The sequence below is a fragment of the Penaeus japonicus genome, unplaced genomic scaffold (genome assembly GCF_977035675.1).
Source record: "Penaeus japonicus unplaced genomic scaffold, GWHDUDI00000001_assembly GWHDUDI00000004, whole genome shotgun sequence".
Classification (NCBI taxonomy): domain Eukaryota; kingdom Metazoa; phylum Arthropoda; class Malacostraca; order Decapoda; family Penaeidae; genus Penaeus; species Penaeus japonicus.
The window spans coordinates 41,125,045-41,139,101 of NW_028234406.1; the positions used below are offsets into that span (position 1 = coordinate 41,125,045).

General features: G+C 45.0%; 1 protein-coding gene across 1 annotated transcript in view; it reads right to left on the reverse strand.

The window, feature by feature from the left end:
* Nucleotides 1-14,057, reverse strand: part of Dhc36C (Dynein heavy chain at 36C) — a 77,303-nt gene that overhangs the window by 13,659 nt on the left and 49,587 nt on the right. The window contains exons 61-72 of the mRNA XM_086535829.1: nucleotides 13,174-13,262; nucleotides 12,258-12,411; nucleotides 11,262-11,395; nucleotides 10,281-10,472; nucleotides 9,436-9,595; nucleotides 8,222-8,467; nucleotides 6,734-6,931; nucleotides 5,961-6,153; nucleotides 5,221-5,366; nucleotides 4,095-4,247; nucleotides 2,980-3,131; nucleotides 1,899-2,118 (exon numbers count right to left, since the gene is read on the reverse strand). Coding sequence (XP_086391955.1) covers nucleotides 1,899-2,118; nucleotides 2,980-3,131; nucleotides 4,095-4,247; nucleotides 5,221-5,366; nucleotides 5,961-6,153; nucleotides 6,734-6,931; nucleotides 8,222-8,467; nucleotides 9,436-9,595; nucleotides 10,281-10,472; nucleotides 11,262-11,395; nucleotides 12,258-12,411; nucleotides 13,174-13,262 — 2,037 coding nt within the window. The remainder of the gene's footprint in view (nucleotides 1-1,898; nucleotides 2,119-2,979; nucleotides 3,132-4,094; nucleotides 4,248-5,220; nucleotides 5,367-5,960; nucleotides 6,154-6,733; nucleotides 6,932-8,221; nucleotides 8,468-9,435; nucleotides 9,596-10,280; nucleotides 10,473-11,261; nucleotides 11,396-12,257; nucleotides 12,412-13,173; nucleotides 13,263-14,057) is intronic.

Sequence of the window (14,057 nt, forward strand, 5' to 3'; positions counted from 1 at the left end):
AGAAGAGATAGATAATCCCAGTCTGATAAAATAACATTAAAGTTTATAAAGAAAATGATTAGGAGTATCTATTCTATGTCAAGTTTATGTTACTTACGTTTTTCGTTTTCCATCCCATTGCAAAATAGGGTCATTGCATTCTGTTGTATATATATACACATGCAACCTAAATGAGCGCACACATTCACTCTGCCATTTTCTCTCTCTCTCTCACCCTCTCTCTCACTCTTTCTCTTTCTCTCTCTCTCTCTCTCGCTCCCTTTCCTCTTTTCTCTCACTCTATCTACCTCTCATTTCATTTTCCTTTTATTTTCTCTCTCTCCCTTTTCCTTACTCTCTCCCCTCCCCCCCCTCTCTCTCTCTCTCTCTCTCTCTCTCTCTCTCTCTCTCTCTCTCTCTATATATATATATATATATATATATATATATATATAGATAGATAGATAGATAAAGATATCCCTCTTTCTCTCTCTATTCCTCTCTCTCTCTCTCTCTCTCTCTCTCTTTCTCTCTCTCTCACACACACACACTCACATAGTTCATATTCTAACAGCTATGGAAAAAAGTCAGTGCCTATTACAAATTTAATCATCCCTTGAATAAAGTGGTTAAAAATAGAGCATATAAATTTATATAGTAAAATACAAGCCCATATCCTATTTATAATGCAATATTAAAAAAACATTAATTGTGCTAATTTCTAATCTATCATATGAGGAAGAAAAGATGTTTAAAGCTGTAAGTTTATATTGATTTATTCTAATTGGAACGGACATTGTAAGATACTTACCTTTGTTTATTTTTTATACAAAGTGTATGGTTATCGAGTCACAACATATATATATATATATATATATATATATATATATATATATACATACATATATATAATTTGTATATGTATTTATATTCATATGTTTATACATACATACATACTATACATACATACACATACACACACATTTATATGTATACATATATATATATATATAATATATATATATATATATATATATATATATATATATATATATATATGTAAATGATTTATACATATATTTATATTTATTCATCTATATATGCACACGTACATACATAGATACACATATACATATACATATACATATATATATTATGTGTATATATATACATATATATATATATATATATATATATATATATATACATATATGTATGTGTGTGTGTGTGTGTGTGAGTGTGTGTGTTTATGTATATATGTATATATGTATATATATATATATATATGTATATATATATATATGTATATATATATATATATATATATATATATATATATGTATATATATACACATAATATATATATATTATATATATACATTTATATATTATATATATATATATATATATCTATATATATATATATATATATATATATATATATATATATATTATATAAATATATATATATATATATATTATATATATATATATATATATATATATATATATATATATATATATATATATTATATATATATATATACACACAAACATAAATACACAGCCACTGTTCTGGCCTCTGCCAGAATGAGTTTTTCCTAATAACAGCCAATTACTCAAAAAACTCAGTTTTTTAAAATTCCTATGGACTTTAAAGCTAGCATGATCAAACCCCATATATACAAGGACTCCAAATTTTATTAAATCATGATTTAAGTCAATCTGAATTACCATTGAGTCTCAAAACAAAGTTAATAAGTCCCTCTGCATTTTGACACTAGCATGACCCTACATACAAGGAATCCATAGTTTGGTCAACCCTCAAAAATTTATTCAAGTCCCCCCTCGCCTCGTCGAACTCCCACCCAAAAGAAAACGGGACCTCCCCTTCGTCCCACCCTCTTCCTCCTTCTTACCACATAGGATCCAATGAGGTTCCTCAGCTGTTGGGAGGAGATCCTTAGATCCGTGTCGGAGAAGGAATACGGGACATTCCATCCGAGCGGCCCGAAGAGACGGCGCTCCTGCACGACGGCGTGGAAGAAGCAGAGCGAGTAGACGAGTCGACGGAATTTCTCGGATGAACCTTCGCCGGTGAGGAAGTCCGGCTCCGACAGGGGGTCTGCTAGGTATAGTCTAGCGGGGGGATGGTGGGGGGGGAGGTAAAGGAAAAAAAAAGTTAGTTAAAGTTCGTTATACTGAATCATCTGGAAATATCTATTGATTATTCTTCCCTTTCTCTCTATCACTCTGTCTATTTTTTTATCCTCTTTACCTTCGACTCCATTCGTTCTTTCACCCTTTCCTCACCTCCCCCAACTCCCTCTCTTTCTTTCTTCCCCGCATCCTCCTTTCACCCTTCTTTATCTCTACTTACTTCTTTTTCCCCCCCAGCCTTCCATTCCTCCTCCCTCTGCCTAATTATCTACCCCCCCCCCCGCAGCTCCTCATCCTCATCCCTGAATTTCTCCCTCCATTCCTCCCTCACCCTCTTTCTTATCTCTCCCGTCATCCTATCTTCCTCATCACCCCCCACTCCCCTCACCCGCCACCCACACCACCACCACTCACCTCCTCAGATAACTGGCTGTCCATTTTAGATCCCTTCCTCCCTTGCCCTTCCAACCTCCCTTCCCCCTCCCTCATCACCACCTCCCCCTCACCCCCACCACCACCACTCCCTCCCTCCCTCGCACCCTTCCAACCTCTTTTCCCCCCTCCCCGTCGTCACCACCTCCCCCTCACCCCCACCACCACCACTCCCTCCCTCCCTCCCTCGCCCCTTCCAACCTCCTTTCCCCCTCCCTCATCACCACTCCCTCCTTCCCTCCCTCCCTTCCAACCTCCTTTCCCCCCTCCCTCATCACCCCCCCACTCCCCTCACCCCCCTCTCCCCCCCCCCATCCACTCCCCACCACCACCACTCCCTCCCTCCCTCACCCCCACCCACTCCCCTCACCCCCCACCCCCCCACCCACTCCCCCTCACTCCACTCACCTCCTCAGATTAGCCCTCAGGCCCTTCGGTGGTTCGGTAACCATCTTGATGCTCGACTGCAACACGGACACGGGGAAGTGCGCGGACGGGTAACTCGTCAGCCAGATGCGGAAGTCAGCGTGGGTGGTCTCCGGGTTGAGTTCCTCGCATAGCTGGGGGGTGGGGAGAGGGGAGAGGGAGGGGGAGAGGGAGAGGTGGGAGGGAGAGGGGAAGTGGGGTAAAGGGAGGGTGTAGGGGTGGGTGAGAGGGATGGGATGGGGTTGGTGAGGGGGTGGGTGAGGTGGGAGAGGGGAAGTGGGGTAGAGGGAGGGGAAGTGGGGGTGGGTGAGGGGGTGGGGTGGGAGGGAGAGGGAAAGTGTGGTAGAGGGAGGGGATGGCAGAGGGAGAGGGGGTGGGGGTAGGTGAGGGGATGGGGTGGGAGAGGGGAAGTGGGGTAGAGGGAGAGGATAGGGGTGGGTGAGGGAGTGAGAGTGGGAGGGGAGGGGAGGACATGGGAGGGAATGTAAGGAAGAGGGGGAGGGGGTGGGTGAGGGGGCGAGAGTGTATGGGGAAGGGAGGACATGGGATTACATAGGATGGGATGAGATGGGAGGGAGAGGGGAAGGGGATGAGTGAGGGGGTGTGAGTGGGAGGGGAGGGGAGGGAGGGAGGGAGATTAAGATATGAGAGAGGAAGAGAGAAAATTGGAGGGTAAATAAAAGGGATGAAAAGAAGGATAGGAGAGGGGGAGGGAGAGGATGGGAGGAAGAAAAGGATAGGAGAGAGAGGATAGGAAAACGGGGAAGAGGGAGGGAGAGAATAGGAAGACGGGAAGGGGACAGGGAGAGATGGGTAGGGGGAAAGGTAAAAGGAGGGAATAAGGAGCAATTAAAGTGAGGGAAGGAGGGAGGGGAAAAGATGGATGGATAGAAGAAAGGAGGAGAGAAAAAGAAGTGCCGATTAAAGTTACAGGATTTACAAGAAGCAAATAAATAAATAAAGATAACAAAATTACAAACAATATCAATATGACAAATTTGATAAAAGAGAGAGAGAGAGAGAGAGAGAGAGAGAGAGAGAGAGAGAGAGAGAGAGAGAGAGAGAGAGAGAGAGAGAGAGAGAGAGAATCTCCTTACCTTTTCCAACTGTGGCATGAAGGACTTGGCGAGGTGACAGTTCTGCAGGAGGACCCAAGTGCCGATCCTAACTCCTTCCTCGATGAGTCTCCTAGCCACGGGTCCCTGCCCCTGGCCAAGGGACACGCTCTGCAGACGCTCGCCGCCCATGCCCTGTCGGGGGGTGGGGGTGAGGTGGGGGGAGGGTTGGGATGTTTTAGATTTTTAATTGTTTGTATTCGGTCAAAGTTTTGATTTAACTGAGTCGAGTCCACAAAAGCCGTGATTAATTAGATTTTAAGATTTAAAGGAACTTTTATGACCTTTATTCACCCAGTGGCTCAACCAAATTCCGTAACACCTAAGTACCCTTATTCACCCAGAGGCTCAACCAAATTCTGTAATTCCTAAGGATCCTTATTCACCCAGAGGCTCAACCAAACTCCGTCACTCCTAAGGATCCTTATTCACCCAGTGGCTCAACCAAATTCCGTAACACCTAAGGACCCTTATTCACCCAGAGGCTCAACCAAACTCCGTCACTCCTAAGGATCCTTATTCACCCAGTGGCTCAACCAAATTCCGTAACACCTAAGGACCCTTATTCACCCAGAGGCTCAACCAAACTCCGTCACTCCTAAGGATCCTTATTCACCCAGTGGCTCAACCAAATTCCGTAACACCTAAGGACCCTTATTCACCCAGAGGCTCAACCAAAATCCGTAACACCTAAGGACCCTTATTCACCCAGAGGCTCAACCAAATTCCGTAACACCTAAGGACCCTTATTCACCCAGAGGCTCAAGCAAATTCCGTAACTCCTAAGGACCTTTATTCACCCAGAGGCTCAACCAAATTCCGTAACACCTAAGGACCCTTATTCACCCAGAGGCTCAACCAAATTCCGTAACACCTAAGGACCCTTATTCACCCAGAGGCTCAAGCAAATTCCGTAACTCCTAAGGACCTTTATTCACCCAGAGGCTCAACCAAATTCCGTAACACCTAAGGACCCTTATTCACCTAGAGGCTCAACCAAAATCCGTTAAGTCCTAGGGACAATTATCCATCAAGTGGCTCAACCAAATACATTATCCACCCAGTGACTCAACCAAAATCCATGGCTGACTCAAACCTATCGACTCACCTGGTCTTCGGCGAACTTGAGAAGGAGCGCCGTCGGATCAGCGCCGGGCGTGAGGAGGAAGATGAGCGGGAGGCAGCAGTGGGAGTCGGCGAAGGTGCGGGCCAAGTCGAAGGGCGGCGCCTCGATGTACGCCTTGCCTAGGAGGTCTGAGAAGGAGGGAGAGAGAGAGAGAGAATGGGGGAGAATGAGTTATGTTTGGCGAAAGAAGATGGAGAAGAAAATGAAGGAAGGAGGAGGAAGAGGAGGATAAGGAGGATAAGGAGGAGGACGAGGAGGAGGAGCAGGATAAGGAGGAGGACGAGGATGAGGATGAGGATAAGGAGGAGGACGAGGAAGAGGAGATTAAGAAGGAGGAGGAGGAGGAGGAGGAGGAGGAGGAAGACGAGAAGGAGGAGGAGGAAATAGAGAAGAAGTTGACGATTTTCGTTTGGAAGAAAAAGTCTGAGGGGAGAGAGAGGGTGGGCGAGAAAGGATAGGATTGTGCATGACGTAAATAGACAAAGGAAAAAAAAAGATATAGAATATTATAAGATGAGAAGATGGGAGAAGAAAACGAAGGAGGAAGAGTAGGAGGAGAAACAATAAAGATGATGATGATTCATAGTTGAAAAAGGAATTAAGATAAAAAAAAGAAGGAATAAGAAGAAAATCAGAAGACACAGTTCATAATCGAAGGAACAAGAGAAGCAAAAACGAGAAAAAAATGAAGATAAAGAAAAAAACAAAAAAAAAAAACTTACCCGCCACGTAATCCTGCACAGCGGCCACCACTTTATCCGGCCGCAGGCACCGCAGGACACACAGCAGTTGCATACGGGAAAGGGGCACCTCTTCACCCTCCTTGGTGCAAGGAATCTTCTCCTTCTGCGGCGTCTCGGACTCGAACACGGCGCGCCACTCCTCCAGGTGCTCCGCGAACTCAACTACCAGGTACTGAAGGAGTGTGAGAGGGGGGGGGGGGGAGGGGGTTATATTTGTTGATTGGTGTGTATAATTAATGTATTGCTCTCTATATCATTCGTGATTGTTATAGCTGACTGTGTTGTTCTTATCGATTTTTATCATCGTTACAAGAACTGCTATTATTCTTTATATCGGTATCATTATCATATTTTCGCTATTGATATATCATTGTTATTTTGTCCGTAGGTGTGTATGAGTTGGAAATCATTCTGAACGTGAAAGGAAGCAGAGTTCCCACGAGAAATATTGGAATATTGGCAGACTATTCCATTTCAATTAGCACTGAAGTATGAGTGAACATTTGTATTACTACTTTTTGACCATACAGAAACACACACACACACACACACACACACACACACACACACACACACACACACACACACACACACACACACACACACACACACACACACACACACACACACACACACACACACACACACACACACACACACACACACACACACACACACACACACACACACACACACACACACACACACAGACCCTAATGCCCCAGTCCTTTCTCATCACCCTCGCTCCCTACCTTGAGGGAAGGAAGACAATGAAGCCACTGAATCTGCTGCCAGGATGTCTCAGGCAACCAATCAGGGGCAGGATTGGGGGAGGGGCCAGTGGATAAGGCCACGCCCCCCGTCAGGAGGAACAGCCATTCAGCGTCGTCCACGTTCTTCTCGGCGCGTTGAAGGTTCACGCACATCAAGAAGGAGAACACAAGCTTGTCCTGTAAAGAGGAAAAGAAGAAAAAAAAGAAAAAGAAAAAAAAAATAGTGAATGAGAAACAAATAAGTAAAATATAAATACAATGCATTAATAATTTTGAAAAACAAATTTGATAAAAAAAATCATAACAATGCCCTATTATTTGTAGACAATGATGGATTTTTTTTTTGAAAATATTAAATAACCAAAGAGAAAAGAAAAATCGCGTGTCTAATCCCTTCCAGGAGATCCATAAGTAACACATGATCACAAAGGAAAAATCATGATATTAAAAAAAGAGAAAAAACAATAACTAAAATCTAGATTATTTCCCTAGAATACCTTTTCGACGAATCCCATAAATACTGCATGATAATGAAAGTAATTGAAGAAATGCGAATAAAAATACTCGGTAGATTTTTTTAAAATTACATAGACTATATCCAAAGAAGAATACTAAATAATCCAAAATTCAGTTATGGAATGTTTCATGAAAAAAAACTGAAATCACACAGACGGTAATAATGATAATACGTTTAAAAAAACTTTACGAAGAATATATAATAACATAATAAAAATACAGAGAATACTCGAATAGATATAAATAAAAGCAAATCAAATAGGACTCTATAAATAACTCAATATCAAACAGATTGTAACATAAAGAACATAAAGTCGGAGAATTTTTTTTTTCGACGAACCTCTATGAATAACAAATAATGATCAAACGAAAAAGAAATAAAAAAGGCAAAGAAAAAAAGATGAAAGCAAAATTACTCCAAATATTCCCTTTTCGAAGAATCTCAGAGAGTAACAAAGAAGGATGAAATAAAGAAAGAAAAGATAGAAAGAGAGAGAGAAAAAAAGAAGTAAAAATAAACCACTGCCACGTTAATCTTCTGAAAGAACAGCCAGTAACAAATAATACTAAAGAAAAAAAGGAAGAAGCAAGGGAGAAAAAGGAAACAAAAAGTAATATCAAATCCCTTTAACCTTCCCGAAGACAGCCCCCCCCCCAAAAAAAAACCCTCCCAAAATGACCTTCTCGAAGAACCCCGTGCACAGACGCCGCCCCCCCCCCTCAAAAAAAGCAAAAATAAACCACTCCCAAGATTACTTTACCAAAAAACCCCGTGCACAGACCCCCCCCCAAAAAAAAAAAAGAAAAAGAAAGAAAAAAAGAAAGAAAGAAAAAAAAACCCTCCCAGGATGACCTTCTCGAAAAGCCCCGTGCAGAGACGCCCCCCCCCCCCCAACAAAAACAAAAACAAAAAATAATAATAAATAAATAAATAAATGAAAAATAGATGACCTTCTCGAAGAGCCCCGTGCACACGTTGTGGTAGAGACTGAGGGTGAAGTGGCTCTGGAGGGCGTTGAGGCGGTCGGGCAGCTCGCTCGCCTTCTCCGAGTTGTCGATCGAGTTGGAGAAGAGATTGACGAACCAGTTGAGGGAGAACTGGTACATGGGGTCCAGGGCAGCCAGGTCCCTCAGGGTGAAGAACAAGATGGAAGCGGTCACGGCCACGGGGCGGTATCCGAGGCGAGTGGCGTTGATCTGTGGGCGAAATGGGCGGAGGAAAGAAAGGTTCAACCGGAGTTAGGGTCTAGTGGTTCTAGTGGTTTTGTTTTTCCCGGTGGTTTGTGTTTTGACATGTTTAGCCTTCAGGGGAAAGAGGGAAAGAAAGAAAGTTGCAACATGGTTTGTGAGTCAAAACATAAACAAACGGAAATAAAATGTTATGATAATTTTTTTTTTTTTTTTTTTTTTTGAGATCGAGTTTTTTTTATATGTATCATTAGTATTTGTTTCTCAGCCAGCCGTTTCAAATCCTGAAGTGCTGATTTAAAGGATAAAGCTAACGGAAGAAGGACCTAGTAGGGTGACTATTTTTTAATTAATCTGCTGTGAATCCTAAAGTGTTGATCGGTCAAGGAAAAGGGGAGGGTCTTAAGAAGGGCTTATACAGTATTATCTATGGTAGTTTTATTGGTCCCTTTCCAATTAACGTAAAAGAAAAACAGACAAAAAGTAAACAATGAACAGAGAATAAATAAACACACATACACACATAGAGCTACTACTTCATATACCGCTCCTTCACATATTCCCCTTCCCTCCCCCCTTCCTCCACTATTCCCCGACCCCTCACTCTACAGAATACCTCTCACACCCTTCCCCTCACATACAACTCCCCCTCTACAAGTCCCCACACTCCTCCCCCTATCTACAACACTCTATCTACAAGCCCCCTACCCAACCCTACCCCCTACCATACAACCCCCCTAATCTAAAAATATCCCCTTTCCCTTTCCCCCCTCCCCTCCCTTCCTCGTCCCCTCCCGTCCCCGTCCCCTCCTCTTCTCCTCCTTCTCCCGTCCCCGTCCCCTCCCTCCCTTCCCTTCCCCTCCCCTCCCCTCATCCTCCCCTCCCGTCCCCGTCCCCTCCCCTCATCCTCCCTCCTTCCCGTCCCCTCCCCTCCACTCCCTCCCTCCCTCCCCTCCCCTCCCCTCCTCCTCCCGCACCTTCTTCTCCGTCTCCTCAGCTATCGTCTGCTTTTCCTGTGTCTCCTTGACGAGGCGATTGGCGTCACTCAGAATGTTGATGGCCGTCTCGTCCTCCAAGATGCTGCCCTTCGAGGAGGACAGGGTCGACAGGATGCGGTCCTCGAGCTCCTTCAGGTTCCTGTGCAGGGTAGGGAAAGGTGAGGTGTGAGGGATTGTTGCAGAAATGAGAACGATATCGTGGTGGGTATTTCATGGCTGTTTAGGGTTTTATTTTTTTGAATGTATGTTTGTTTTTGTTATCATATTTTATTTTATTTCCTTTATTTGATAGTCATTATATATTTATCATTAATTATTGGTGATATAAATTCTTTCTTATTTCAGACTCTGTCCTATGCTATCATTTTATTATTCTCTTTATTTTCCCTTTTTTATATTCCCTCTATATTGATTCACTTATTTTCATATTCTCAACATGTTACATACTAACTCGCAAGATGCAATAAGCATGGGCAATGCATATCTTTTATTATACAACTAATGTATTTGTACTCTATATCATATCTACATTCATAGGAAGACGTTAAATACAAGTTAAATATTTGAATAACATACTTCACCTGGACGCAAATTGATGTACCTTTTATTAGTTATCTAGACTGAAAGAAGCATGTCTAAATACGTTATATATTATCTCTTGGAAAGACTCAACATTATGTTGCATAAAAGCAGATAGATTCAGTACATGCATTTAAGTTTATATCTAAATATAAGTTCATATCCATATCTATTTAAACCAAGTTACATACGTTTCAATGTGCCTTCCCCCCCCCCTAACAGTTCTAATCCTGTCAATCACTCACTTCTTATTCTGCGCCGTCTGGAGCATGAGTGTGACCCTCTCCTCCTCGAGTTCCGGCTTCTCGTGCGCCACGACGAGGGCGAGTAGCTGGTCCTCGAGGCCGGCTCCGGTGAGGGCGAAGTTGACGAGGGTCACCTTCACTGACACCTCCGGCACGTAGTTCGGGTTGCTTAGCTTGGTGGTCAGGTACATTCTGGAAGGCGGAGAGCGATGCTGAGGGGCGTTCGGTGTCTCTCTCTCTCTCTCTCTCTCTCTCTCTCTCTCTCTCTCTCTCTCTCTCTCTCTCTCTCTCTCTCTCTCTCTCTCTCTCTCTCTCTCTCTCTCTCTCTCTCTCTCTCTGTAGGTTTCTGATTTCTAGAACCTCTCACTGTCTTTCTCTTTCTTTCTCTCTATCTCTATATGTCTATCTATATGTCTCTCTTTCTATCACATACACATACACACATTCTCTCTGTCTCTCACATTTTCTCTATCTCTCACATTCTCTCTCTCCCTCCTCCCCCCTCTCCTCCTCCCATGCCTCCCTCCACCCATCCCCCCCTTCCTCCCATCCCTCATCCCATCCCATCCCTCCCTCATCCCATCTCATCCCTCCCTCATCACATCCCATCCCATCCCATCCCTCATCCCATCCCATCCCTCCCTCATCCCATCTCATCCCTCCCTCATCCCATCCCATCCCATCCCCCTCTCCCTCATCCCATCCCTCATCCCATCCCATCCCTCCCTCATCCCATCTCATCCCTCCCTCATCCCATCCCATCCCATCCCCCTCTCCCTCATCCCATCCCATCCCATCCCTCATCCCATCCCACCCCATCCCCCTCTCCCTCCTCCCATCCCCCTCTCCCTCCTCCCATCCCTCCCTCCCTCCACCACCCATATCAATCCCTCAACCTATCCACCCATCCATATCCCTCAACAAAAGTCCCAAGGCCAACACGCTCTCCGCCCACGCCCGCGACTCCCGCGACGCCCTTACCTGAATTCCGCCGAGTACTCGATGGTGGCGTCCCCAAGCTTGATGCAGGTGGACCCACTCTGCTTGAACGTCTGCTTGAGGAGGAGTGGCTCGAGGATCGGGTCAAGTTCCTCGCCTACGTTCTCGAGGAGGACCTGGGAGGGTGGGGTGTATGGGTGGATGGGAGGGTGGAGTGGAGGAGGGAGGGGGTGTGTGGGGTGGGGGTGGATGGGTGGGTGGAGAGGGGGAGGGAGGGGGTTGATGGGTGGGTGGATGGGGGTGTGTGTAGGGTGGATGGGGGGTGGAGGAAGGGATGAGGGTGGGGAGGTGGATGGGTGGGTATGGGGTGGATGGGTAGGGGGTGGAGAGGGGGAAGGGAGGGGGTGTGGGGTGGAGGAAGGGATGAGTATGGGTAGATGGAGGGTGGAGAGGGAGTGTAGGAAGAAGGGTGGGTGGAAGGAATGAGGGTGGAGAGAGGGAGCGGGAGGGAGGGAGACAGAGAGATGGAGGGAGGAAGAGAAGAATAAAGAGGTAAATAAAGAAATGTATTAAATATATCGATACAAAGTGAGTAATAGAGAGGAAAAAGAAGGGGCGAATAGATAGCCATAGAAAAAGATATAACACAAATGTAAATGGACAAGTAAATGAGTCATATATTATTTCATTATGCAAAAATGAAGAAAAAAAACTACGGAAAATAATGATAATAATAATGATGATGATGATAATAATAATAAATATGATGATGATAATAATAATAAATATGATGATGATGATGATGATGATGATGATGATGATGAAGATGATGATGACGAAGATGGTGATGATGATGATGACGATGACGATGACGATGACGTTGACGATGATGATAATGATAATGCTAATGATAATAATAATAATAATAATAATAATAATAATAATAATAATAATGCTAACAATAATCATAACAAAAAGGATGAAAAAAAAATGAACGACAGAAGACTCTCACAGAATCTCAAAATCTGAGAATCTCACCGGCTGCCCGAACTGGACGCAATTCTCGAGCGTGCGGATGAAGTCCGGGTCAGAGAGCTTGACGACCTGCAGCGAGTTGTCCTTCTCCATGTTGCGGATCCACTTGTTGGCCTGCCCTTGGGGGTCGATCAGCAGGGGCCAGCGCGTCGTGTTGCTAGGGGCGGGGGGAGAGGGGAAGAGGGGAAGAGGGGTGAGATGGGGGTGGTGGAGGGGGTAGGAGGGGGGAGGTGGGGGAGAAGGGGGGAGGGGGAGAGGTGGATGGTGAGAGGGAGATGGGGGAGAGGGGAGGTTGAAGGGGGTGAGGAGGGGGGAGAAGGGGGCGAGGTAGAAGGGGGAGGGTGAGAGGGGGGAGAGGGGGGAAGGGGGAGGTGGAAGTAGGTGAGAGGGGGAAGGGGGGAAAGGGGGGAGGTGGAGGGGAGTGAAGGGGGTGGAGGAGGAGAGGTTGAGTGGAGGAGGGTGGAGGGGGAGAGGGGGAGGTGAGGTGGTGAGAGGGGGGAAGGGGGAGGAGGGTAAGTAAGAGTGGATGAGAGGGAGAGAGGGGGGTGAGGGGGGAAAGAGGAGGGGAAGGGAGGGGAGGGAGGGGGTGAGAGAGGAGGTTAAGGCGGGAGAAGGGAAGTTACAGGGGGAGAGGGGAGAGTTAAGGGGGGGGGAGGGAGGTTGGTATGCAAATTCAGACGTAGAAAGAGTGTGCTATTCTGATAAGTGAAATTATTGTGTACAAATAAATACACAAAACCAAAAAAAGAAACAAAAGATATACTTCACTCCTAACAAACCACTGATACATTGACACCAACGCCTCCGCCATCACCACCAATCAGCCACAACATGTAAACAATAACAACCACATAGTAACAACCAATGACAAAAAACAAAACAAAAAAACACTAGAACCACAAGGGGTCTGCCAACACACCTGATAATGACACCGTTGTCAATGCTGAAGGGGTCGGTTGGCAGGCCATTCAGAGTCCAGTCCCTGATCGTAAGGGGATCTCCGAGGACCTGTTGAGGGAAGAGGGAGATGAACGAGAGGAGGAGGAGGAGGAGGAGGAGGAGGAGGAGGAGGAGGAGGAGGAGGAGGAGGAGGAGGAGGAGGAGGAGGAGGAGGAGGAGGAGGAGGAGGAGGAGGAGGAAGAGGAAGAGGAAGAGGAGGAGGAGGAGGAGGAGGTGGAGGAGGAAATGGAGGAGGAAGAGGAAAAGGAGAAGAAGGTGGAGAAGAAAAAGAAAAGGAGTTGAAAAGGGAAAGGTAACTGGATTTGGGTTATATATAGTAGATACAGGATAGTAGAGGAGGAGGAGGAAGAGGAGGTGGAGAAATAGGGGGAGGAGGTCGAGGTGGAGAAAGAGGAGTTGGAGGAGAAAACGCGTTTGGAAATAGAGAAAAGAAAATGGAATAAGAGAAGGTAAGTGGGTTTTCGAAGAGAAGGAGAAAAATATAGAAGATGAAGATGGAGAGAAGGGAACTGAAAGAGAAAAGACGATGAACCGACAAAAAAAAGTTTTGGTTGGTTTAACACAGAAAAATGACAGACAGACAGATTGTGGTAATTATTACAGTAAAAGAGAGAGAGAGGAAAAAGATAGATATACTTACAGGAGGATTATAATTACGGGTCTTTTTAACACACACACACACACACACACATAATAAAAACTATAAGCTAACCAATTCCAAAATTCCACAGGGGCCCAAACACACACACACACACACACACACACACACACACACACACACACACACACACACACACACACACACACACACACACACATACACACACACACGTGATACCCTAC